General features: G+C 48.5%; 1 protein-coding gene across 3 annotated transcripts in view; it reads left to right on the forward strand.

Annotated features, from left to right (window-relative positions):
* Window positions 1-910: 910 nt before the first annotated feature.
* Window positions 911-26598, forward strand: part of LOC117051792 (SPARC-related modular calcium-binding protein 1-like) — a 54000-nt gene continuing 28312 nt past the window's right edge. Inside the window, exon 1 of one of the 3 annotated variants that reach the window (XM_033158457.1) lies at window positions 911-1194. In XM_033158457.1, coding sequence (XP_033014348.1) covers window positions 1090-1194 — 105 coding nt within the window. In that variant the 5' untranslated portion in view covers window positions 911-1089. The remainder of the gene's footprint in view (window positions 1195-26598) is intronic. The other 2 variants (XM_033158459.1, XM_033158458.1) reach the window with 2 other exon arrangements.

Consider the following 26598-nt stretch of genomic DNA (forward strand, 5'->3'; position numbering starts at 1 on the left):
AAGGCAGAACGGAGTCTCAAACAAATATGTGCACATTCACAACATCTTCGCACTCCTGTCTCAGCGACGTCTATGCTGGTTTATCCATGTCCACAGAAGGGAAGATGGAAGGATCCCCAAGGACCATGCTCAGTCAACGGTGTCTCCAATTTTTTTTACGTATCACTTGGGAAGACTGGCGAACTAATGCCAGTGTACTGGAAGAAGCAAAGATCACAAGTGTCGAAGCGATGATTCTTCAACATCAATTTTGTTGGACTGGTCATGTTGTTTGGATGCCTGATTATCATCTTCCAAAGCAACTACTCTATTCCGAACTTAGAAATGGGAAGCGTAATGCTGGTGGTCAACAAAAGAGGTTTCAATAGGTGGCTGGGGGGGGGGCACAATGCCACCACATCTTTCCGTACCTTACTAGGTCACGTCTTTTTAACCAAAACCACTTTCCGAATGTTTTTAACTGAAACTGTTTTCAGAGCGTTTTTAACAGCTTTAGCTGTTTTTAACCGTTGCTATTTTTAGAATGGCTTAAAATGTTTTAGAATGTGTTTGTTTATATATAATATACACACATACACACCACATATTTAAACCAATCTCATGGCACTTCAACAGCTGTGTCTGCCCACCCCACCCCAAAAAGGAGAATCGTGGGAACCGTAGTTTGCTCAGGCTGCTAGGAACTGTAGCTCTGGGAAGAAGGCCTCCCTTAAGAACTCTCAGCACCCGGAATACAGTAAATTAAGTTTCCAGAATCCATTGAGGGGACTCTCCAAGTCTTTGATTCCGTGTCGCCTTTCCTCTGAACGGGGGTGGGGGGGACCCAACGCTGTAAACTTTCTTCCCGGGACCCGGGAGCCTCCATATGGGAAGAGAGGCGGGGCTGCTCTTCCCTCGGCAGGGGGCGTGGCGCCTCCCCAGCTGTTCTGGGTCCACGTGGTTTGGACCACCTTAGGGGAAAGTGCAAGGACAGGCGGAGGTAGGGCTGGCATCCCCGCCGCTTTATAAAACCTCCATGCAGCGCGCCCGCAGCGTCCAGTGGCCCCCGCCGAGGAAAGGGCGAGTCCGGCAGCCCCGCTCGGCCCCACCATGCGCTGTGCGCGCCCCCCCCGGCCGCGCCTTGTCCCGGAGCTGCTGCTGCTTTGGCTGCTGGCTGTGGCGGCGGTGACACCTTTCCGTTTGGACACCTCGCCGGTAAGGGGGATCTTTTTGGGGCGCGAACAAGCCAAGAGAGCGATGGGGAAGGTCGTAGTGTGTGGTGTGTCTGTGTGTCTGTGTGTTTTTGGAGGATGGGGAGATCGGCACATGGGGCTTATTCCAGAACCAAAAGTCTTGCGTAAAGTTTGGAGGACGGTTTCCGAAAGCCGCGGCTTCAGGAATACTGGGGCAAAAAAAGAGACAACAAATGTGTTATTATGATGGAATAAATCTTCATTGTCATTGTCCCCTTGCAGGAAACAACGAAATTCCTCTATTAATGGCCATAGTGGGATTTAAGGGTGTGTGGTTGTTGTTGTTTTTAAGGGGAAATGCACTGCCCTTGAGTGAAAAACGCACTCACCCTTTTGCTTATATTGTTAGAATCATAGAACTGTAGAGTTGGAAGGGACACCCGAGGGTCCTCTAGCCCAACCCCCGGCAATACAAGTATCTCAACACGTGGTCTCCCATCCAGTTTGAAACCATACCGGGTCCTGCTTAGCTCTGCAAATGGGCTAGACTTATTTTATTGCTGCACCACAATTATTTAACTTAGTAGTTGCCTAACACGGGGGTGGGGGTGGGGAGTCTCTGGGCTATTCGCCATCAAGCAAAAATTTTGCTGGTCCTCTTCCTTATATTATCACCGTTCTTAATGCTATTTATTATTGAAGTTATTAGTTGCCTAACACAGGGGAGTCTCCAGAAGCGAAAGGTTCATTGAGACCTCTTACTTGTATTACTATTATTGGTAACATTAATATTGTTATTGTTATTTCATTTGTTGGTTGCCTGACTTAGGGGAGCCTCTGTGTGACTTGCAGCCAAGTTTAAGAGCTCGCGAAACGGCTCAGAACAGCAGCTGCCGATATCTAACAAATAAATGCACCTAAACTGACAACATCCTCACTCTGTGGGATTAGGGTAGGGGGAATTTATCAGCAACTGAGATTGACATCTTCCTGGTTTTGGCTCTGTGGCAGATATGACGCGGATTCGTGAAGGTTTGGATGCCACGGCACCTAAAATGTCAAATGTGGGTGTTTTATTTTTTTTAAAAAAAATAGAGAGAAGTTACGGTGATCAATGCTTGGCACGGCATTTGGTTTATTTTGGCTTAACTCCAGTTTACAATCCACAAGGTACAGAACCCCTAATGCAAAGTGTTTTTGCTCTCTGCAAATCTTTCCTTCCCAGAGGCTGCAGAAAGCCGTAGAGCTAACATTTTGTTTTTATAATATACACACATACACCTAGGGAGATTCTCACACTGCGGCTGGAAAGCCAGAATGCCTGACGAAACAAAGCAGTTGTGTCCTGGTTTTATTTTTTTAATTTTATTTTTTGGTGGTTTCTCTTCTGAAATTTGCACGTTCATTTTGGTGGTGCAGAACTCCTTTCTGGAGACTTCCTCTAACTGCCTCCAGTCAAGTAGTTTTTGTAAAATCTGGTTTGGAGCTTGGCGTCCGCTGAGGGTTGCAACTCTGGTGGTTTTTACCCAACTGGCCAAAAATCACTTTGCAAGCATGAGCTGCTCTTGTATTGGCTTGGTCCTGACAGCAAGATCTTAACTCGCCTCTTCTTAGCAGGAGGGCTGAGGTTTTGGCCTGCCGCGTTCCTTAGCTTTCCGAGACCACAGACACCCGAAGAATGAATGTCCCTTTTGAGAAGCCGAGATGATCTTGTAGAAAAGGCGGGCAGCGGTTTGGACTTAGGGGGTACAATCGTGTCAACACAGCAGACTTTTGCTGTCTGGGCTCAGCAGTTTTGCACCTTGGTTTGTTAGCAGGTCTCTCGAACAGCTGCGGGGCAGGCGGAAATTCACCTGGTACAGCTTTTGCTTGTCGTTGCTTTTCCATGGTATTTGGGTCAGTCCGACTTCTCTTCTGAGTTTCCTCAGCCTTGGGCGCTGATAAGGCCGAGGTTTCCAAAGGTCTCTGGAGTTAGGATTACGGTCATCACGCTTGGACTGCATCCACTGAAATTGATTTGGCACAGTTCATAGAATCATAGAATCCTAGAGTTGGAAGAGACCACAAGGGCTATCCAGTCCAACCCCCTGCCAAGCAGGAAACACCATCAAAGCATTCCTGACAGATGGCTGTCAAGCCTCTGCTTAAAAACCTCCAAAGAAGGAGACTCCACCACACTCCTTGGTAGCAAATTCCACTGTCGAACAGCTCTTACTGTCAGGAAGTTCTTCCTAATGTTTAGGTGGAATCTTCTTTCTTGTAGTTTGAATCCATTGCCCTGTGTCCGCTTCTCTGGAGCAGCAGAAAACAACCTTTCTCCCTCCTCTATATGACATCCTTTGATATATTTGAACATGGCTACCATATCACCCCTTATTTATTGATTTCATACATTTATATGCCATCTTTTCCTCAAGGTGGTGTACCTGGTACTTCCCTTCCCTATTTGATCCCCACAACAACCCTGTGAGGTAGATGCAATATAGCGGCATTGTAAAAGCAGATGTACAGCGTAAAGGGACTCCTGACTATTACGTCCAGTCGTGTCCGACTCTGGGGTTGCGGCGCTCATCTCGCTTTATTGGCAGAGGGAGCCGGCATACAGCTTCCGGGTCATGTGGCCAGCATGACTAAGCCGCTTCTGGCGAACCTGAGCAGCGCACGGAAACGCCGTTTACCTTCCCGCCGGAGTGGTACCTATTTATCTACTTGCACTTTGATGTGCTTTCGAACTGCTAGGTTGGCAGGAGCTGGGACCGAGCAACCGGGATTCGAACCGCCGACCTTCTGGTCGACAAGCCCTAGGCTCAGTGGTTTAACCCACAGCACCACACCCGCGTCCAGCATAAAACCCAATAAAACAGGTTTATATAAAAAAACTGGTGTTTTGTTCATTTGATGAACTCAAGGTGGTGTTTGTGGTTCCGCGCCTCCGAGACAACAAACTTGCGAAGTAGGTTAGGCTGAGAGGCTGTGACTGACCCAAAGTCACCCCATACAGAACTTCCAAATGTCCCTATTTTCCAGGGACGCCCCTGATTTATAGAAGCCATCCTGGTTTTCTGATTTGATCCCAGAATTTTCCTTAGGACGTCCCTATTTTCGTTGGAGAAATGTTGGAGGGTACAGAGTTATCCGACCCCTGAGCCGTCTGAAGGCAGTCCTGTATAGGAAAGATTTTTTTAAAAAATGCTTAATGTTTTATAATGTTTCTATATATGTTGGAAGCTGCCCAGAGTGGCTGGGGCAACCCAGTAAGATGTGTCGGTTATAAATAGTAACAAATATCATTATGGAATGGGACCTCCCTATTTTCATCGGAGAAATGTTGGAGGGTATGCTTAGGAGCTTCGTGGCTGAGTTCCCCTTATTGTTTTTATTATTATTCTAGAATCATAGAATTGTAGAGTTGGAAGGGACCCGGGGGTCATCTAGTCCAACCCCCTGCAGTGCAGAATTCATCACCAGCACTAACAAATACGTCAGTACTGCATTAACAAAAACACATCTTCGTTCCAAGAAGCACTTATAGTTATGTTGTGTGTGGCTCTGAACCCTGATCTCCCAGGCCCATGTCCAGTGTTCTAACCACTACACCGCGCTGCCTTTCTTCTGTCACAGAACCTCTGACAGCCACCTTATCCAGGCACTGACCAGGTCTAGGCCTACTTAGCTCCTGCAAGGTGAGGTCCTCCTGTGGCCTTAAGGCCACACCTTGCAGCTAATGGTTTATCAATGGCTATCAGTCACGGCGACTGTATTGAATCTCCACATTCAGGAGCAGTATACCACGAAATGCTGGCTGCTGGGAGAAAGCAGTGGGAAAGGACTACTCTTTCAACATGGTGAGCTTCCTAGGGGGCACCCTTTGGGTTACTGCTATTACTTCTTTTTATCATGTACACAAAACAGAGAGAGACCCACTCGGCTAGGTGAGAAGCAAGTCGCTGGTCCACATGGATCTTTAACCTGACCCAGCTGGCCTGTTCTCAGGTACTTAGGCAAGCGTGAGGAATCTCTGGCCCTCCGGATGGTGTCAAACTACAACTCCCATCATCCCTGGCTGTTGGCTGTGCTTGCTGGGGCTGATGGGAGTTGTAGTCCAGTAGCATCAGGAAGGCCAAAGGTTCCCCACACCTGCCGTTAGGGCTGGGCTCTTTGCCACAGACTTTCCTCCGTGCCTATGGCAAAGCCTTTTAATTATTGTTGTTGTGGTGGTGGTGGGAGGTTTGCCAGTCGGGGCAATGATGATTATTCCTTCGCTGTGTTTATCTGGGCATCTGTAGACAAAGACAACAGGCTTTGCTTGCCTGTTTACATGTGCCAGGGACACTGTGACATTTTGTTCCTGCATGTGCCAAGGCCGATTCACAACTTTCAATCTGCTGCTGCTGCTGCTGTCTTCTGCACTGTTTGCAAAGTTCTGGCCTTGGATGGGCAGCTGACCTCTTGCGAAGCTTGTATTAGCTGATGGAGCAGTTGAGCTCTTGCAAGGCGCTCTACTTTGATTCTTCCCTGATGTGCCAATGGGCCGAAACTCTGTCCTACCTCCCCAGAACCCAGTATGGCCTCTCCACCACTCTCCTAATCCTTTCATAGAATTGCAGAGTCGGAAGGGACCATGAGGGTCATCAAGTCCAGCCCCCCCTGCAATGCAGGGATCTTTTGCTCAACATGGGGCTTGAACCCACAACCCAGAGATGCCACTATGCCACTCTGAATCTCTCCTCCTCGACCCTTTCTAGCCCTTCTAAAAAGAAAAACCCACCCGGCCCATTTGGGCATACCCTTCCCATTAGCCTTGCACCTGCCTTCTCCCCGCTTCCCTCCTCCTCCCCGCAGCGTTGAAATGTAGGTTATAAGGGTTGTGGCCAACCTCTGTCCGACTCGGAGCAGATCCATTGGAATACAACCCTCCCGTTAGGCGAGCCAAGCTTTATGGGGGTGTATATTCAAATACCTGCCCCCTTCATGGTTGTGAACCGCCCTGAGATCTGCTGATGAGGGGCACTATACAAATTTAATAATTTTTTATTATTAAGTAAATTTTGTATGCCGCCCTATACCTGTAGATCTCAAAATAAAATGACAATACCACAAAATACATAATAAAAATGAAAATGAAAAGACAACCCAATAAGCGGAGGGTTGTGCGTCTGTTGATGAAGATGATTAACAATATCTGAATGATTTTGTTTTGTTTTGTGGGTGGTGGGGAGCAGATTCCTGCTCCTCTGACCACATTTCAGGTGCTTCTCTTCAGACCCAGCTTCCTTCAGAGGAGCCTAGACTGCGGTAGAAAGTCACATAATACACTGTACATTTAAAGAATCTTGGGAGCTGTAGTTTTTTAAAGGGCGCTGAGAGTGGTTAGGAGACCCCTATTGCCCTCCCAGAGCTACAGTTCCCAGAGCGGTTTAACAGCCATTCCATCTTCCCAGAGAATTGTAGCTCTGTGAGGGGAACGGGGAAGGGGCGACTCTCGGCGCCCTTGCCAAACTACAGCTCCCATAATTATTTGGGGGAGGCCGCTACTGTTTAAAGTCGCAGGTGCTTTCCTGCAGACTGTGCCCAAGTCGTATGCCTCAGTGTTTTTCAACCTTTTTTGGGCAAAGACACACTTGTTTCATGAAAAAAATCACGAGGCACACCACCATTAGAAAATGTTAAAAAAATTAACTCTGTGCCTATATTGACTATATATAAAGTAATTTTTCAATTTTTCCCACGGCACACCAGGCAACATCTCGTGGCACACTAGTGTGCCACGGAACAGTGGTTGAAAAACACTGGTATGCCTCACAATCTCCACCCCGGAGACACAAGCCAGGAACTGATCCAGAAGTCCCCCTCCTTTAAAATTTGGGTTGGGGTGATTCCCATCAAATCCACCCTCCCTGTGCAGGCCCCGAGATCTCTTCCCAACCCTCCATCTGTCACGTCCGAGCGAGGTGCGGGGACGAGAAGGCTATTGATCTGTGGGTCCTGTTGGCTGGCTTTCCAGCTGACTAATACTGATCTTTTTTTAAGTCCCTGGAGAGGGGATGACATCAGCCCCCAAGGGGCTTGGCCCTGCCAGGGCAGAGTAAAATTAGCTCCTGCAGGCAACCACCGGGAACTAAATATGGACGTCGGTCGTTCCCCGTTTGGCAGCCGCGGGCGGCCTGTGTTTCACAGCATGTGAAAGCGTGACCTATTCCTGAGCCAGGAGGACACACAGTTGGCCCATGAGCACGACCCTGGAGTCGGGGAGGGCTCCCGGACCAAGGAGACCAGCGGCGGCTGCATCTTCCGCAGCACCAGACCCTGATGGGGATGTAGAGGAGAACCCTGGCAGCGCAATGGTCCTCTTTTGCCCGGTCGGGAGAGTCAAGAGAAGACCTCTGAATGCCAGCTGCTTGCTGGGGATTCAGAAGTAGGGAAAGCGGTGTTGAGCTCAGGTGCTGTTGTCGGGCTTCCCATTGGGGCATCTGCGACAGGAGCCAGCCAGCAATAAATCACAGCGAGCAACCTGGAGTTAACTCTTTATTAGCAAACACAGGAGGGTCAGGCCCAAGGAGCACAGTAACTCATCTCTGGCCGGTGTTGCTTCCATGACGCAGTTGCTGAGACTGAAGGTCCCTGGCTCTCCCCACTGAAGTCCCCTCCTCTTCAGGATTTCCCCCCGCAAGCAATCGGAGACTGCACCTGCGTGCAGCCAATCTCTCCTCTGCCCTTTTCATGCCTCTCCTGGTCCTGGGAGACCAGGAAGGAGGGGAGCTTGATGCAGCAGAAGATGGAGACACCCATTACTTTCTACTCATTTCTGCCTCTTGGCCTCCGCTTCTGCCTCTGATTCTGGACTTCTCTCTGCCACAGACTCTCCCTGCTCACAGGGTTGTTGTGAGGATAAAATCCGGAGGGGAGAAGCAGGTAAGCCTCCTTGGGAGTTAACTACAACTACTACTACTGACAACAGCAACAACAACTTCTACCGACCTTTGCGCACAAAATGAGTTCCAAATATAACCCCCTCTTTTAATTCAGCTGTGATTTGTGTATACATAATCATAGAATTGCAGAATTGGAAGGGACCACAAGGAGCATCTAGTCCAACCCCCCCTGCAATGCCGGAATATTTTTCTCAACTTGGGGCTCAAACCCACGACCCTGAGGTTAAGAGTCTCGTGTTCTACCAACTGAGCTATCCCTCAAGACATTTTTATATCCAACATCACTCAGCTACAGCCAATGAGACTCTTTGGAATATTCGTTCCTCAGTGTTCTATAGTCGCCACCTCGGTCCATCACCTTTTGATTGACACCAGTACGGTTGCCGTATTTCAAAAAGTGGAAATCCGGATGGAAATAATCGTCAGAAACGACACTGCCGTACGTCCGGATTTTCCCGATTTCCGCTCGGAAGCTGCTTGCGGCTGCAGTAATCCAGATATGTCCAGACACCTCCTAGACCTGTTACCATCTCAGCTTCCGACGCCTCCTATTCCCAGGCTACTCCCTCTGCTGACTCGTCCCACCGTCGATCCATGGTCTCTGAGTCTTATTTGCTTGGGGGTTCAACATCCAGCTCCTCCTACCACTCCTCTGTATCCAGCCAGTCCCTGACACGTGGGACTTGAACCCAGGACCCTGAGGTTAAAAGTCTCACGCTCTACCAACTTAAACTCCCACTCCCAGTCTCAGCGTAAGTAGCATCACAGTTGAGATTCAATGGTATGAGACAGCTGTAAGTGCATAGGGCATGTGAGTCCCTAGTTTTAAGGAAAGTTTACCCATTGTGGTACCCTCTGTATATCACAGGACTACAACAACCATCGTCCCTATAGAGCAAACAAGATGAACTTTAACAGGGAGAAATGCAAAGTACTACACTTGGGCAAAAAAAAATGAAAGGCACAAATACAGGATGGGTGACACCTGGCTTGAGAGCAGTACATGTGAAAAGGTTCTAGGAGTCTTGGTAGACTACAAACTTGACATGAGTCAACAGTGTGATGCAGCAGCTAAAAAAGCCAATGCAATTCTGGGCTGCATCAATATAAGTATAGCATCTAGATCAAGGGAGGTAATAGTACCACTATATTCTGCTCTGGTCAGACCTCACCTGGAAGACTGTGTCCAGTTCTGGGCACCACAGTTCAAGAAGGATACTGACAAGCTGGAACGTGTCCAGAGGAGGGCAACCAAAATGGTCCAAGGCCTGGAAACGATGCCTTATGAGGAACGGCTTAGGGAGCTGGGTATGTTTAGCCTGGAGAAGAGAAGGTTAAGGGGTGATATGATGTTGTTGTTGTTGTTCAGTCGTTCAGTCGTGTCCGACTCTTCGTGACCCCATGGACCAGAGCACGCCAGGCACGCCTATCATTCACTGCCTCCCGCAGTTTGGCCAAACTCATGTTAGTAGCTTCGAGAATACTGTCCAACCATCTCATCCTTTGTCGTCCCCTTCTCCTTGTGCCCTCCATCTTTCCCAACATCAGGGTCTTTTCCAGGGAGTCTTCTCTTCTCATGAGGTGGCCAAAGTACTGGAGCCTCAACTTCAGGATCTGTCCTTCTAGTGAGCACTCAGGGCCGATTTCCTTGAGAATGGATAGGTTTGATCTTCTTGCAGTCCATGGGACTCTCAAGAGTCTCCTCCAGCACCATAATTCAAAAGCATCAATTCTTCGGCGATCAGCCTTCTTGATGGTCCAGCTCTCACTTCCATACATCACTACTGGGAAAACCATAGCTTTAACTATACGGACCTTTGTTGGCAAGGTGATGTCTTTGCTTTTTAAGATGCTGTCTAGGTTTGTCATTGCTTTTCTCCCAAGAAGCAGGCGTCTTCTAATTTCGTGACTGCTGTCACCATCTGCAGTGATCATGGAACCCAAGAAAGTGAAATCTCTCACTGCCTCCATTTCTTCCCCTTCTATTTGCCAGGAGGTGATGGGACCAGTGGCCATGATCTTAGTTTTTTTGATGTTGAGCTTCAGACCATATTTTGCGCTTTCCTCTTTCACCCTCATTAAAAGGTTCTTCAATTCCTCCTCACTTTCTGCCATGTGATATGATAGCCATGTTCAAATATATAAAAGGATGTCATATAGAGGAGGGTGAAAGGTTGTTTTCTGCTGCTCCAGAGAAGCGGACACGGGGCAATGGATTCAAACTACAAGAAAGAAGATTCCACCTAAACATTAGGAAGAACTTCCTGACAGTGAGAGCTGTTGGACAGTGGAATTTGCTGCCAAGGAGTGTGGTGGAGTCTCCTTCTTTGGAGGTCTTTAAGCGGAGGCTTGACAACCATCTGTCAGGAATGCTTTGATGGTGTTTCCTGCTTGGCAGGGGGTTGGACTGGATGGCCCTTGGGGTCTCTTCCAACTCTAGGATTCTATGATCCCTGGCCACTGGCTTGGCTAGCTCGGAGGATCTGTTCAGTTTCTGACAGGCAATGTCAAAACTGTGGACTGAGCTGTCCTATTCGAGGTCTCCTGTTCAGACAGTAATGCGTACAATTTGGTAACCCATGGGTGGTTGTTGTTTTTTTTGGTAGGGGTATCCTGCCAGTTCAACCGAGCGGGACCCTGGTCTTCTGCCCCCAAAGTCCTGCCCTTAAGGATCTCAAGGCTCTCTCCAGCAGCTGGAATTGAGAAGCGGTTTCAGAAGCGATCTCGCCGCGCCGGCGCCGTTCTTTTAAGGCCGTTTTGTCGTAAGCACAAACGGAAAAGTAACAAAGAAGCCTGGCGATCTTGCGGCCTCTCGCCCGCAACGGGATTCCCTCCTGTTTGTTTCCAGACTTGTGAGCTCCCTTTTGTGGGACAGGGGTGGGGGGAGAGAGCTTCTTTAGGCAGAAGAATTTTTGTGTAGGAATTTGGCAGCTCGGCCCAAAGCCTTCGTAAATATATTTTTAAAAGGAGCAAAACCCCAGGCAGCCAAAAAATGAATTAGAAAAGGAGTAGAGAGGGAGGTGTAAGGACACGTCGAAAGGAGAGCTGGTTTTTCGTTCCAAGTTCCCATCATCAGAGGAAGCAGAGAGCGCCTGAGGGTTGCACACCTGTGTTGAGGGAGAAAGGGGGGTGGGAATGCAACCCACCCACTGATTTCTGCTACCTGGCACTGTTGCTGTGGGAAGTTTTGTTCTTCAGCACTACTTAGTTTTGGAGAGGTGAGGGGTGGGGAAGAAGTTGGATCCATTTGGCACCCGAACCTGAACCAGAAGCTAATCTGCGCTCTCCGAAACAGTGCGCCAAGGGAAACGCAGGCCTCCCTCGGGAATTCGCCCTTCTCCACGGTTTGCAGTTCAGCCCTCTAGACCAGGGGTCAGCAACCTTTTTCAGCCGTGGGCCGGTCCACCATCCCTCAGACCATGTGGTGGGCCGGCCTATATTTTGGGGGGGAAAATAAAAATGAACGAATTCCTATGCCCCACAAATAACCCAGAGATGCATTTTAAATAAAAGGACACATTCTACTCGTGTAAAAACACCAGGCAGGCCCCACAAATAACCCAGAGATGCATTTTAAATAAAAGGACACATTCTACTCATGTAAAAACACCAGGCAGGCCCCGCAAATAACCCAGAGATGCAGTTTAAATAAAAGCACACATTCTACTCCTGTAAAAACACCAGGAAGGCCCCACAAATAACCCAGAGATGCATTTTAAATAAAAAGGACACATTCTACTCATGTAAAAACACCAGGCAGGCCCCACAAATAACCCAGAGATGCATTTTAAATAAAAGGACACATTCTACTCATGTAAGAACACGCTGATTCCCGGACCGTCCGCTGGCCAGATTGAGAAGGTGATTGGGCCGCATCCGGCCCCCGGGCATTAGGTTGCCTACCCCTGGACTAGACAGATCCTGTGTAAAAAAAGAGGGAGGGGGCATTTGTTAGAGTAAAGCATGCTAAAAAGTGCACACGTTACTGGAAATTAGGACACAGCTTTGCATTACCCTAAAACGGAGAAAAGTGTCCTCTATGTAAAATTGCATAGAAGAACACATGTTGGAGGGAAATTCACACTAAAATGCTGGTGAATTTTCATGAGATTTTTTTTTAAGCCTAAACTGTTGTGGAAATGTGGAGAACGGACTGGAAAAATGAGAAACAGAGATAAAATGAGATGGGCGGAGCCCTGCTCCAGATGCTGCAGTACCAACTTCTGCATTTGAGCAACAAACACCATCCTAACTGCACCCTTTTTGCTTGCAGCAGGTCCCAGGTTTAATCTCCAGGATTTTTAGGTTGACTAGGAGAGACTCTGTAGTAGACAGGTTGGATGCAACTGGGGAACCGGCTGAGGAACCACCGAGAGAAGAAGGCTGAGAACCCAGGGGGTGTTGGTGGGATGATCATGAATGGTCAGACGGGGAAGACTGGGAAGAGGAGGTGTCGAAAGCTGAAAAGGTAACATGACATAGTGAGCAGGGAGAGTCTGTGGCAGAGAGAAGTCCAGAATTAAGAGGCGGAAGCTGAAGCAGGAAAGGAGGGAGACCAAGAGGCAGAGATGAGTCCAGTTGGTGAAGAGACACGGGTGTCCCCCCGTCCTGCTGCAACACACTCCCCTCCCTCCTCGTCTCCCAGAACCAGAAGAGGCATGAAAAGGGCGGTTGGATGCAGGCAGGCGTCGTCTCCGATTGCTTGGGGAAAGCTCTGGAAAGGAGGAGACTTAAGCAGCTGTGGGGCGGCAGGTATTTTCAGTCTCGGCAACTGATCCATGGGGGTGAGACGTACCAGGGAGAGCTGTGCCCATTAGGCCTGACGCTCTTCCGAGTCTGTGCAGATCATGTTCTTGCTCGTAAAGACTTAACTCCAACTTGCATGGTGTGATTTATTGCTGGCTCGCTCCTGACTCCCAAAAACTTGTGGTGTGAATCACAGCCCCCCTAAAATGAAGAAAGTGTCTTGTTTTCTGGGTATCGGACTCGTCCAGCCTTCCCTGCCCCTCGGCCACAATAAATGTTATGCAACGACTTGCACCAGCTGGGCTGGGTGATCTTCTGACACCCCCCTCAGGCATGATTTGTTTTGGATACCCCTTTTTATATGTGGTTCTAACCAAAACAAATAACCCCCATCTCTGCTTTATTGCGAGAAATTTCCCCCGAAACCGTACGGTTGGGGCTGGGGGACAGGGAGTGGAGTGCAGGTTGTTAGAGGCCTGTATTATTTTATATTTTTTTATAATTATATTTATATATATATAAAAGAAGACTGATGTGTTTTGGCTGCCTTCCTGTGGCTTTCCCCTCTTTCAAATAAAGCCCCCTTCATAAGCCGCCGAGCCGTGCTCCCTCTCTAACCAAAGGCTTTTGTCGTCTCGGGGGGAAGCAAGGGAGGGTGCCCCACAATGAGGCTTTGAATCTGGCAAGAGAGTTTTTGCTCCGAGAGAAGCCTCTTTTTGCCATGTTTGCTGCAGGCGCTAACAAATTACTCCTCCTGACAGCTGAAAGACGTTTGTGTGTGTCTTGGCCCGATTCAGTGGGGCAGACTGGGGTGGGTGGGGGTGTCCGTGGGACCAGGAAAGCAGAGAAGCCCTATGGGTCAGCGAACATCATGTCTAAATCCTACGGCATCCCATATGCTTCAAGCCAGTGTGGTGTAGTGGTTAAGAGCGGTGGACTTGTAATCGGGTGAACCAGGTTCGCGTCTCCTCTCCTCCGCATGCAGCTGCTGGGTGACCTTGGGCTAGTCGCACTTCTCTGAAGTCTCTCAGCCCCACTCACCTCACAGAGTGTTTGTTGTGGGGGAGGAAGGGAAAGGAGAATGTTAGCCGCTTTGAGACTCCTTCGGGTAGTGATAAAGCGGGGTATCAAATCCAAACTTCTTCTTCTTCTTCAAACCATGGGTAGGCAGCCTAAGGCCCGGGGGCCAGATCCAGCCCAATCGCCTTCTCAATTCGCCCTTCGGACGGTCCAGCAATCAGCGTGTTTTTACATGAGTAGAATGTGTCCTTTTATTTAAAATGCATCTCTGGGTTATTTGTGGGGCCTGCCTGGTGTTTTTACACGAGTAGAATGTGTGCTTTTATTTAAAATGCATCTCTGGGTTATTTGTGGTGCCTGCTGGTGTTTTTACATGAGTAGAATGTGTGCTTTTATTTAAAATGCATCTCTGGGTTATTTGTGGGGCCTGCCTGGTGTTTTTACATGAGTAGAATGTGTCCTTTTATTTAAAATGCATCTCTGGGTTATTTGTGGGGCCTGCCTGGTGTTTTTACACGAGTAGAATGTGTGCTTTTATTTAAAATGCATCTCTGGGTTATTTGTGGTGCCTGCCTGGTGTTTTTACATGAGTAGAATGTGTCCTTTTATTTAAAATGCATCTCTGGTTTATTTGTGGGGCACAGGAATTCGTTCATTTTCTCCCTCCAAAATATAGCCCAGCCCCCCACAAGATCTGAGGGACAGTGGACCGGCCCCCTGCTGAAAAAGTTTGCTGACCCCTGAGTCAAACGATATCATTTTGTGTAATCATAGAGTTGCAGAGTTGCGAGGGACCCCCAGGGGTCATCCAGTCCAACCCCCTGCGACGCCGGAATCTCAACTAGAGCATCCCTGGCCGACGGCCTTCCAACCTCTGCTTAAAAACCTCTTCCCGAGGGAGTCCGTTCAACTGTCGAACAGCTCTTACCGTCAGAAAGTCCTTCTGGTTGTTGAGCTGGAATCTCCTTTCTGTTATTTTGCTCTCTCTTCAGAGAAATGTTGGAGGAGGGCATGGAGTTATCTGACCTCTGAGCCAAGGAGATAATCTGAAGGAAGCCCTGTGTAGGGAAGTTTTAAAATATTGTTTTATTATGTTTTTATATGTGTCGGAAGCCGCCCAAAGTGTCTGGGGCAACCCAGTCAGATGGGAAGGGTATAAATATTACTAATATTATTGTGGCTGTTGTTAAATAGGACGTTCCTATTTTCACCGGAGAAACGTTGGAGAATATGTCCCCCTGCTGATGTTTGGTCAAGTTTGTCTCGGGTCATGTCGAAGTGGCACATCTCGTCATAAGCGTTTTATTGGCCTGTGTTCAGGGCCACCCGATCTCGGTTCAGGAGCCCGTCCAAAATCCTGTCACGATGTTTGACCAGGGAGGCAAATTATCGCCTCCCTGCGGGGGTCTCATTAAGACCTGCTCGCTCTTCTGAGTGTGAAAAATATTGTTTTTGAGGCATCATTTCGTTTTAATATTATTTTTTTACGAGCCTGGGGACCGCCGGCCGTCCCTGTCGGCGGCGTCTATTTTTAAAACGGGGACTGACAGGCGATGGCATCATCGTGTTGATGCAGCGACCGGGGAGGGCAAGTTAAGAGGAAAGGGACGGAGGTTTATTCAGTGCCTTGAGGTTGATTTCCCAACCAAAGGCTGGTGCCTAGGAAGGCATTCTTATAACTCAAACACAGCTTCATTGTGGTCTATACACAGTACAACAATAGTATATAATATATCAACAGTTATTAATGTGGGAATGTTGTGTGGATAGTAGGAGAGGATATATGGATTAAATTTTATCCTTCCTCACTCAGGCTAGTAGCAGAGTACATTCCCAAGTATATAGCAGGAATCAAGCTGGTTGATTCATTTGAATCTCTTTACTTCAGCCATCCAATCTGGCTTTGTCCAGATTTGGCATGGGTAGCCAAACTAAGGACCAGGGGGCCAGATCCGGCCCAATTGCCTTCTAAATCTGGCCCGCGGACGGCCCGGGAATCAGCGTGTTTTTACATGAGTAGAATGTGCCCTTTTATTTAAAATGCATCTCTGGGTTATTTGTGGGGCATAGGAATTCGTTAATTATTATTTTTTTCCAAAATATAGTCCGGCCCCCCACAAGGTCGGAGGGACAGTGGACCCGGCCCCCTGCTGAAAAAGTTTGCTGACCCATGAGATTGGGGTTTGTTCCTGGCAAATTCCCCTCTTATCCCGCTCAAAAAGAATAAAGAGACAACAGTCTTCTTTTAAAAGTAAGGACAAGAAGTTTACTCACATTCAGTTCACAGTAGGTTCCCTGAAGGCAGACTTTAGCTTGGAATTACAGAGGAGAGAGTGGGTTCATCCCATGTAGGGAAATGAGCCCGTGTGCGGCTGGCAAAATACATTCAGGACGGAACAAATTTAAGAAGAATTGAAGGTGGCTGCGTGAACAGCCCTTTTATGGAGTCTCGCAGGGTCACATCCATCTACCTGGTCACATGCAGGGGGAGGATGCTCCAGACCAGGTGTGACAGGAAGTCCTCCTGGCTGGAGTAACATCCCCCTGTGTGTCCACTCTGGGCAAACAGGAAGTGCTGTACTTGACTGCTTATGTTACACCCCACAATTCAGGTTTAAGATCAGCCTTGCCAGCCAACGAGCCAGTACATCCTGATTTCTCGGCCTTTGGGCTAAGATCGAGTGTAGTTTCTTGTTAACTAGCAAAAAAAAAACCAAGGGCTGGGCTTGGGGAGCTGCTGGTTAGCAGCATCTTGAAGACAGGCTCCTAGGGCCCTTCCGGACATCCTTTTGCGGTGCATTCACGACGATTTGCGCTTGTGATGGTTTCAGAGCGGTTATATTGTGTGAAAATTCCGAAAATTCGGTGCTAGGTGCCATCAGGAAGGAATTGAAAACGAGACTTCTCGTATGAGTATGCCGTGATACGAATCGTTGGTGCAACTGCGTTTGGTGTTCTGTGGACTGTTCTGGGCGCCTCCACTCAAAAAGGATGCTGGGGAAAGTTCGTAGAAGGTCGGCCGTCATCCTGGCAATGGAGAGACTCCCCTGTGAAGAAAGGCTACAGCGTTTGGGAGGTTTTAGTTTAGAGAAAAGGCGAGGGAAAGCCGTCATGTTAGGCGTACCTGAAGAAGACGAATAAGAAGAAGAAGAAGAAGAAGAAGAAGAAGAAGAAGAAGAAGAAGAAGAAGAAGAAGAGTTTGGATTTGATATCCTGCCTTATCACTACCCGAAGGAGTCTCAAAATGGCTAACATTCTCCTTTCCCTTCACACTCTATGAGGTGAGTGGGGCTGAGAGACTTCAAAGAAGTGTGACTAGCCCAAGGTCACCCAGCAGCTGCAGGTGGAGGAGCGGGGAAGCGAACCCGGTTCACCAGATTATGAGACTACCGCTCTTAACCACTACACCACACTGGCTCTCAGTACCTGAAATGGTGCGTGGCATGCAGAGAGTGGACAGAGAAAAGGTTTTCTCCCTCTCTCCTAATACCTAAATGCACAGACTTCCAACGAAGCTCATGGGAGTGAAGCTATCTTATCAATGGCTACCAGCCACGATGGCTCTGCTTCTGAATCCCAGTTCTTGGAAACCGCAGGAGGGGAGAGGGCTCTGCTGCTTGGATCCTGCGTGCGGGTTCCCCACAGGCATCTGTTTGGCCACTGTCAGACCAGGGCACTGGATCCAGCCGGGTTTTTCTTACGTTCTTGGGGGTCAAGAAAGGGGGGAAAGAAAGATTTGAGCAAGAATGGACACTGACAAACTTTGAAAGCGAAGGTACCGTACTTTGCAGTCCTCTTACGCCATGGGTAGGCAAACTAAGGCCCGGGGGCCAGATCCGGCCCAATCGCCTTCTAAATACGGCCCGCGGATGGTCCAGGAATCAGCCTGTTTTTACATGAGTAGAATGTGTGCTTTTATTTAAAATGCATCTCTGGGTTATTTGTGGGGCACAGGGACTCGTTCATTTCCCCCCAAAAAAATATTGTCCGGCTCCCCCATAAGGTCTGAGGGACAGTGGACAGGCCCCCTGCTGAAAACGTTTGCTGACCCCTGTCTTACGCCGTGTGTCGTTCAGATAATGGACACAGACCACCAGCAGGACTCCTTAAAAGCTTGTGACAAGTCTTTGCCAACAGAGTCAGTGGATATGGGTGGAGTCGCATTGCTGGGCAACTGCCAAGGCATGTATCTCATGGGGGGGGGGCCTGCCAGACCCCCAAAGCCCACCCACCCCAGCCCTGCCCCTCTGCTATTTCTGCATGGCCATCTGCAAGATTTTTTTCCAGGGGTGGGGGCAAAGGCGAACACTGAAGGGGGAGAGTGGAATAGCCTTTTAAAAAAACAACACAACAACATCGAGAATAACAGTGCCTGTACGTTTTGCCTCCTGACTCAGGTTTTCAGAACCTCCAAGTCCCCCAATTTTCCAGGGACAGCTCCCCCCCCCCGAATTTACAGAAGCCGTCCTGGTTTCTTATTTGATCCCAAAAAAGTCTCACTTTTCCATAGGACATTTCTGTTTCCATTGGAGAAATGTTGGAGGGTATGGAATTATCCGATCCTCGATCCATCTGAACGTGTGTAAGTCGGGGTGGGGAATAATAATAATAATAATAATAATAATAATAATAATGGAATAGGACATCCCTATTTTCATGGGAGAAATGTTGGAGAGTATGGGTTTTGCCATTGCTAGGGAGTTGCTCTTTTGAAAAAAATGGTGGTCTGGAGATTGTGGTTTTCGGGAGGGGGGCTGCCCCTTTGTCCATCCGTCCCCCTGCCTCGCCCCATAGGTGCCGATGTATCTCTCTGCCTGTTTCCCTGCCCCTGTTTTTCACCAGCAAAATACTAGAGTTTGGATTTGATATCCCGCTTTATCACTACCCGAAGGAGTCTCAAAGCGGCTAACATTCTCCTTTTCCCTTCCTCCCCCACAACAAACACTCTGTGAGGTGAGTGGGGCTGAGAGACTTCAGAGAAGTGTGACTAGCCCAAGGTCACCCAGCAGCTGCACGTGGAGGAGCGGGGACGTGAACCCGGTTCACCGGATTACGAGTCTACCGCTCTTAACCACTACACCATTTTGTCCAATCTGTTGAAGGCTTTTCCTTCAGGGTGCAGACAGCACCCAGTTCCCCTGGGCCGAATGCTTTTTGGACAGAGCTTTTCCTGGTCTAGTTACTCTGTCGACGCGACACTCAGATTTTCCTGGCCGGAGCCCCTGTGGTTACCAGTGGCGGTGCGAGAGCCAATGTAAGCTTGGAGGCACTTGTGTAGCTAACACACACACACACAATTTGTTGGGCTGTGAGCCCTGCAGGCTGCCGTGTCAATCAATTCGCCGCAGTGTGATGTTAGCTGCCTCGTAACCGCTGCTCCGAATCCGTCCAACGGACCTGTTTCATCTTAGGCCATGTTCACACCACACATTGAAGAAGAAGAAGAAGAGTTTGGATTTGATATCCCGCTTTTCACTACCCGAAGGAGTCTCAAAGCGGCTAACATTCTCCTTTCCTTTCCTCCCCCACAACAAACACCTTGTGAGGTGAGTGGGGCTGAGAAACTTCAGAGAAGTGTGACTAGCCCAAGGTCACCCAGCAGCTGCATGTGGAGGAGCGGAGACGCGAACCCGGTTCCCCAGATTACGAGTCTACCGCTCTTAACCACTACATCACACTGGCTCTCTTGAAAGCACCGTGATGCCACTTTAAACCATCATGGCTTCCCGCAAAGAATTCTGGGAACTGTAGTTTGCTAAGGGCGCTGAGAGTCTGTTAGGAGACTTCCCCTCCCAGAGCTACAATTTCCAGAATTCTCTGTGAAGGGCGATTATTGACTGAGAATCGTAGCTCTGCGGGGGGAATATTTTTTTGTGGGGGGTGGGAATCTCCTAACAAGAGCACCCTTAACAAACTACAGCTCCCAGAATTCTTTGGGGGAAGCTGTGACAGTTTAAAGTGGTGTCATAGTGCTTTAAACATGAGGTGTGGATGTAGGGGGGAAAGTTGAAGCCAGCGTTTCATCAACCTGGTGCTGTCCAGATATTTAGGATGCTGGCTGGGGGTGTTGGGAGTTGTAGTTCAAAACATCTGGATGGCACCAGATTGACGAATGGCTGCTTGAAATGGAATAGTCACCTCCCTCCCTTAATGTACAAAGGTACAAACGTGTGTTTGCACAGAAACCATTTGTCAACTGGACTTTCCATTTGTCAATTGGACTTTCACCGTCGAGCCTCTCTTGGGAAACGGAAGCTCCATTTTTAACGAATTAGAACATTCGTGGTTGCCGAGTTTGATTTGGTATTATTTTAAAAAACTGGCCTTCTTAGCTTGGGAGAACAGGCTAGTCCGTCCCGTCCCCCCATCCCTGTAGATTTATAGACACCTGTATATTTATTTCATAGGTCCCTCGATATCTCAATTTACCCGATTTAAGCACCCTCGGTGAATCACTACCCCTGTTTTTCCCTCTGGGAGAAGACCTTGTGAGATGCTGGAATCACCATTCTCAGAGACACCATCAGGACAGGACTTTGAGACAGATGTTTTGGGCTCTATATCTGCAGGGCACCAGGTTGGGGGAACGCTGTTGTACACAACAGGGCTTTTCAAGTGGCGCTGTGGTCTAAACCACAGAGCCTCGGGCTTGCCGATCAGAAGGTCGGCGGTTCGAATCCCCACGACGGGGTGAGCTCCCGTTGCTCAGTCCCAGCTCCTGCCAACCTAGCAGTTCGAAAGCACACCAAAAAGTGCAAGTAGATAAATAGGTACCGCTCCGGCGGGAAGGTAAACGGCGTTTCCGTGTGCTGCTCTGGTTTTGCCAGAAGCGGCTTAGTCATGCTGGGCACATGACCCGGAAGCTGTACGCCGGCTCCCTCGGCCAGTAAAGCAAGATGAGCGCCGCAACCCCAGAGTCGGACACAACTGGACCTAACGGTCAGGGGTCCCTTTACCTTTACCTTTATCTGCAGGGCACCAGGTTGGGGGAATGCTGTTGTACACAACAGAAGTCAAAAATGAAAAATCCAAGAACTCTGGCCAGGCGGGAGATCAGTTTTAAAGTCTTCAAACAGTTTTATTATTAAGATATTGGAACAAATCCCAGTTGAAATAAATTCCAGGACAAGGCCCTGTTTCGATAATTGAAGTGTGAACAAGTTAGGCATCCAGAGAATTGACCATGAAAATCTGGGTAAGCTGTTTTTGTCAGTTATATACTGGGTAAAGTTATATACAGTTTGGTATAAACTGTATAACTAATGATCTCACGAAAGGGTGTTATGTATATAAGCACTTATAAATATTATAAGATTTATTTCTAATGTAGGATTTCTTAATATTCCAGCTGATGAAGAATTATCGAAACAGGGCCTTGTCCCGAATTTATTTCAACTGGGATTTGTTCCAATACCTTAATGATAAAACTGTTTGAAGACTTTAAAACTGATCTCCCACCTGGCCAGAGTTCTTTGATTTCTTTTATTTTTGACTTCTGGATATCACCAAGAACTCCAATCTCTACAGTTGTACACAACAGGGCTTTTCCAAGTCCATCTTTCATAGAAAAATACAATTTCAGAGGTGGAAGGGACCCCCAAGGGTCATCTAGTCCAGCCCCCTGCAATGCAGGTGTCGCAGCTAAAGCATCCCCGGCAGGTGGCTCTCCAACCTCTGCTTTAAGAATCTACAATGAAAGGATCCACCATCTGGCTAATTTCCTGGTGCGTTTGATTACAATTCCCATCAGCCTGACCAGTTGATGGGTTTTGTAGTCCCCAGCAGCTGGAAGGCAGCCATGACTGCTTTAACTGAACCAACGGAGACTCTTAATTCTTTTTAAATCATTGGAGCAAAAAGCTTAGGGTTGGCATTTGGTACAGAATAAGAACTTCTCCAGGTCGTAAGGCTTGCGTGTGCTACAGATCGAACGTCATTCCCTTTCCGGCGGGGAGGAAGGGGATGATTCCTCGGCTTGGAATGTGAAATGGAGTCTGCACGTTGATGGTCAGCGTTCGGTAGGCGATTCTCGCAAAGCCAATGCGTCGTGTGAGTCCCTCTTGCTGAAAAGCTCTTCTTAATGGCTCACGAAAGAAGGGAGCAGCCCGCCACATGAGCTGGGATCACGGTTCGGTTATTCTCCTTTTCTCCTATCATTTAGGACCATCCAATGAAATTGAGGAGTCAGGGCAGACAAATGAAAGCCCTTCTTCATGCAGAAGAGTTAAACAACCACCACCATCACCACCACAACAAATTATTATTATTTATACCCAACAACAACAAATAATTATTTATACCCTGCCCATCTGGCTGGGATTCCCCAGCCACTTGTGGTGGCTCCCAACAGAATATTAAAAACACGACAAAACATCAAACATTAAAAACTTCATATGTCTTCTAAAAGTCAGAGAGTTGTTTATCTCCTTGACATCTGATGGGAGGGCGTTCCACAGGGCGGGTGCCACTACCAAGAAGGCCCTCTCTGCCTGGTTCCCTGTAACCTCACTTCTCGCAATGAGGGAACCGCCAGAAGGCCCTCGGAGCTGGACCTCAGTGTCCGGGCTGAGCGATGGGGGTGGAGATGCTCCTTCAGGTATACTGGGCCTTTGAGGCCGTTTAGGGACAGTGTTCTCGAAGCGACTGGCATGGGTTTGGCCAAACTGCAAGAGGCGGTGAAGGATAGGCATGCCTGGCATGCTCTGGTCCATGGGGTCACGAAGAGTCGGACACGACTGAACGACTGAACAACAACAACAACAAGGGCTTTAAAGGTCAGCACCAACACTTTGAATTGTGTTCGGAAATGTACCGGGAGCCAATGTAGGTCTTTCAGGACTGGTGTTATGTGGTCCCGGCGGCCACTCCCAGTCACCAGTCTAGCTGCTGCATTCTGTATTAGTTGCAGTTTCTGGGTCACCTTCAAAGGGAGCCCCATGTAGAGTGCATTGCAGTAGTCCAAGCAGGCGATAACCAGAGCACGCACAACTCTGAAGAGACAGTCTGTGGGTAGGTGGGGTCTCAGCCTGCGTACCAGATGCAGCTGGTGGTAGACAGCCTCCCTGGACACAGAATTGACCTGGAGCTATGGAACTCACTGCCACAGGAGGCCACCAAATTGGATTATTAGACCAATTTGTGGAGGAGAGGACTATTGATGTCTACTAGTCAGGATGAAGGATCCCCACATGTTGCCTTTCGGCTGGATCTACTGTTTTCGGCATAGGCATACGGGCAAATGGTTTGGAGTGCTCCGAAAACATCTTTTGGAGTGACTCAAGCTGTGTTTTCCATCGCACTTAACAGAACTCGCATAGAACGTCTCCGGAAACCGAAGGACCTTGGCAGTTTCAGTGCTGCTAAATGCTCAGCTTTGGAGCATATCTTTCCCCAGAACCACCCCTTTCACGCGGACTGGACAAACGTCGCTGGATAGGGACCCTGTCCCCGAGAGAGTGGCGAGAGTCTTTCGCCCCTCCGGGATCCCAGGCTGCTGCTACACCACTTGCACCGATCCTGTTCCGCTCTGTCCACGTGAAGGCAAGCAGCTTTTCGGGCTTGAGCATGGCAAGTGTGCTCGTAGCTGCAACCCTGTCCCCCCCCCCCCTGGAGTGACTTAACCCTTGGCAGTGGGTGCCACCATTTGCAATCTTTGGAAGGGATCTTGGGCTGTTGCAAGCGGCGGAGTCTGTGTCTGAGGGACGCTCTGTCCCCCACACTTAACGGCAATAGGCGGGGGGACGGGACGTGGCGCCTTTTGGACACGGTAGCTATCTGCCTGGGGGTGGGTGCGGAGGATGACATCATGTCTGCAGAGCAACGGTGGAAAGACACTTCTTTGATTTAGAAATGCGATGGGGGGCCGGGAGAATCCTGCTGGAGACACGTCAGGGTCTGCGGTGTTAGGAAGAGAACAACACCAAGCATGAATCGTGGTTTCAGAGTTAGGTTTGGGGCAGGTGGTGGGAGGGGGGGGGAGAGATCGGCAGACCTGGGTTCAAGCCAAGCAAAAGAATTTGCTCTGCAAAGATCATCCTCTGTGAATCACAGTGGTGAATACTCACTAGATGTTCCCCTAGTATTCTAACGTTTGCGGAATATTTGGTTTCCATCTTTGACATCCAATCCCCGTTTTTATTTGGCCGCGACATGAAATAGTTGGCACCTGACAGCGTTCGATTGTTGACATGCAGCGGTGCTCAGTATTGTAATGCATCGGTTAGTATTTGGATTGAGCAGCGAGCATGATCCAGCACTCTGCCAACATGCTGGGTAGGGTGCAGATATCCACGATTAGCTACCAACGATATAATAGCAGTCTTCTTCAACCTCGGGCCCCTAGACGTGGTTGTTGGACTACAACTCCTATCATCCATGACCATTGGCTGGGGATGATGAGAATTGTAGTCCAGCAACCACGTCTGGGGACCCGAGGTTGAAGAACAGTGATATAGAAGGGTAAAATTTCGTTAAACGTAGCAACGCAAAGTGGAGGCATCAGCAGATCAAATAACTTTGGTTGCTCTTCTTCACCGACCTGGTGACCGCATAGGAACATGAAAACATCCTTGCTGGATCAGACCAAAGGCCTATCTAGGGCACATTCAGACATGGGAAATATTGTGTTAGTTTTCCTGATTACATTGGTCGTGCTTCTGCCTGATTTTCTAATGTTCCTTTCCCACTACGCTACCTGTGCGCTACAGAACTGTGGCTTTTTGACCAATATACTTGCAGGTCACACTAAATTTAATCCACACTAGTCGGGTATGTTGTGGTACAATGGCAGACATCATTGGACAATGTTGCTTCTCCCCCCCCCCTTTCTGCACCTGCGTTCTTCTGTGTCTCCCCCCCATTGATCCCCCCCCATTAAGAGAACAGGAAAGAACTGCATCCTGGTACACCCAGAGTTTTTCCCCCTGCGTTAAACAGATACCGTATTTTTTGCTCCATAAGATGCACTTTTTTCCTCCTAAAAAGTAAGGGGAAATGTCTGTGCGTCTTAGGGAGCAAATGGTGGTCCCTGGAGCTGAATTGCCCAGGGGCCAAAAGAGGATTATGCTTTTTATTTTACAAAGAGAAAAGGGGGTGTTGAAAGGACCCCGCTCAGCAGCTGATCAGCAAGAGAGCGGGAGAGAGATAAGAGTCCCTGCTCCCTTTCAGCCCCGCCCTCCTTTGTTGAATGTGCTGCAGAGGGAGGTTGTTTCCCCAGCAACATGTGACTGGCTGATTAGATTATCTGTCTGGAAACTGTAGAAAAGGCTCCCTTTCCTTTAGAAGCTGCAGAAATGTGAGTTGAACCCCATAAAAATGGGGCTTTTCCTCTTTGCTTTTCCCCCTTTGCAAAAGGAGCTTTGCTTTTCCCCCTTTGCAAAAAAGCTGCAAAACTTTTAGCTGATCCTCAAAAAAACCAGGGCTTTTAGAGGAGGAAAACCAGAAAAATATTTTTTTCCTTGTTTCCTCCTCTAAAAACAAGGTGCGCCCTATGGTCTGGTGTGCCCTACGGAGCGAAAAATACGGTATATTTTATTCTGGATCAGAGAACATGGAAAAGGCAGAGGGGCAGGGCCCAGTTGGAAAGCTAGTGAGCCTAATACATTTGGCTAGCAAGCCTAGTTTGTGAGGCTCATGTAAAAGGTAAAGGACCCCTGGACAGTTAAGTCCAGTCAAAGGCAACTATGGGGTTGCGGCACTCATGGGGAGCCGGCGTTTGCCCACAGACAGCTTTCCAGGTCATGTGGCCAGCATGATGACTAAACTGCTTCTGGTGCAACGGAACACCGTGACGGAAACCAGAGTGTCGGGGTATGGGTGCTGGAGCTCCTCGTGCACGGCCTTGGGCTGGTTATGCACGAGGTACCAGTTGCGGGGAAAGCGGCCAGCGTTCCGCGTGCTTTTGAGCACGGTCGCCGGCCAAGCCTCACAGTCTGAAGGATGATGAGTAAGCCAATTGAAGACTCTGGTGGTGTGTGAGTTCCTAATTGCCTTCTTTAAAGAAACGTTGCCTCGTGAAATAAAATATGTACCCTGACTCTGAATAGACGGACCAATTTACAGAAAATTAAAAATTTTACTTTACTCCCCCCGTTAACCCCAAAGGAAGACAGACACCGGTTGTATCTTTTAGTGGCTTCGGCAGAACCCGCGTAGGCTCGTCCCCTAAGCTAAGTTCTCCTAAGCTTAAAGACCCTGCGCGCCCAATCTTCCGCGAGGCTAACTAAATAAACTAAAACCGAAATATCTTCCGCGGGCCTAACCCTAGGCTAACCTATAAGAAAACCTAACTAAAACTAAAACCGAATGATCTTCCGCGATCTAACTCTAACTAAAGAAAAACCCATCCAACCCGTCCAGCCCGCTCCTAATCCCTTAAACTAAACTTGACTTCAACTAAAACCCAACTAAAAGAACATAAGAAGAACGTGCCTAAACCCAAACTGAACGTGAACAACTCGTGCCTAAGCGGGGTGCCTCTGCCTTTTATTAGGGAACAAACGTGACATCATCAATAATACTTTAACCAATAAAATCACTGTTGCTGCCCTCCAAAAAGGCGGGAAGCAAGTTTAACGCTCATTAACAACTTTGAACATGACCGGATCTACAAAATAAAGGCGGATTAATCTCATAAGTGAACCACATTATTCATTCATGCTTTCACTTTCGCTTTTACGCGCAATTATACCAAAAGTAGACCTCGAAAAACTTATAAGATAACCAAATAA

Source organism: Lacerta agilis, chromosome 8, assembly GCF_009819535.1.
Source record: "Lacerta agilis isolate rLacAgi1 chromosome 8, rLacAgi1.pri, whole genome shotgun sequence".
In the NCBI taxonomy this organism is placed as follows: Eukaryota; Metazoa; Chordata; class Lepidosauria; order Squamata; family Lacertidae; genus Lacerta; species Lacerta agilis.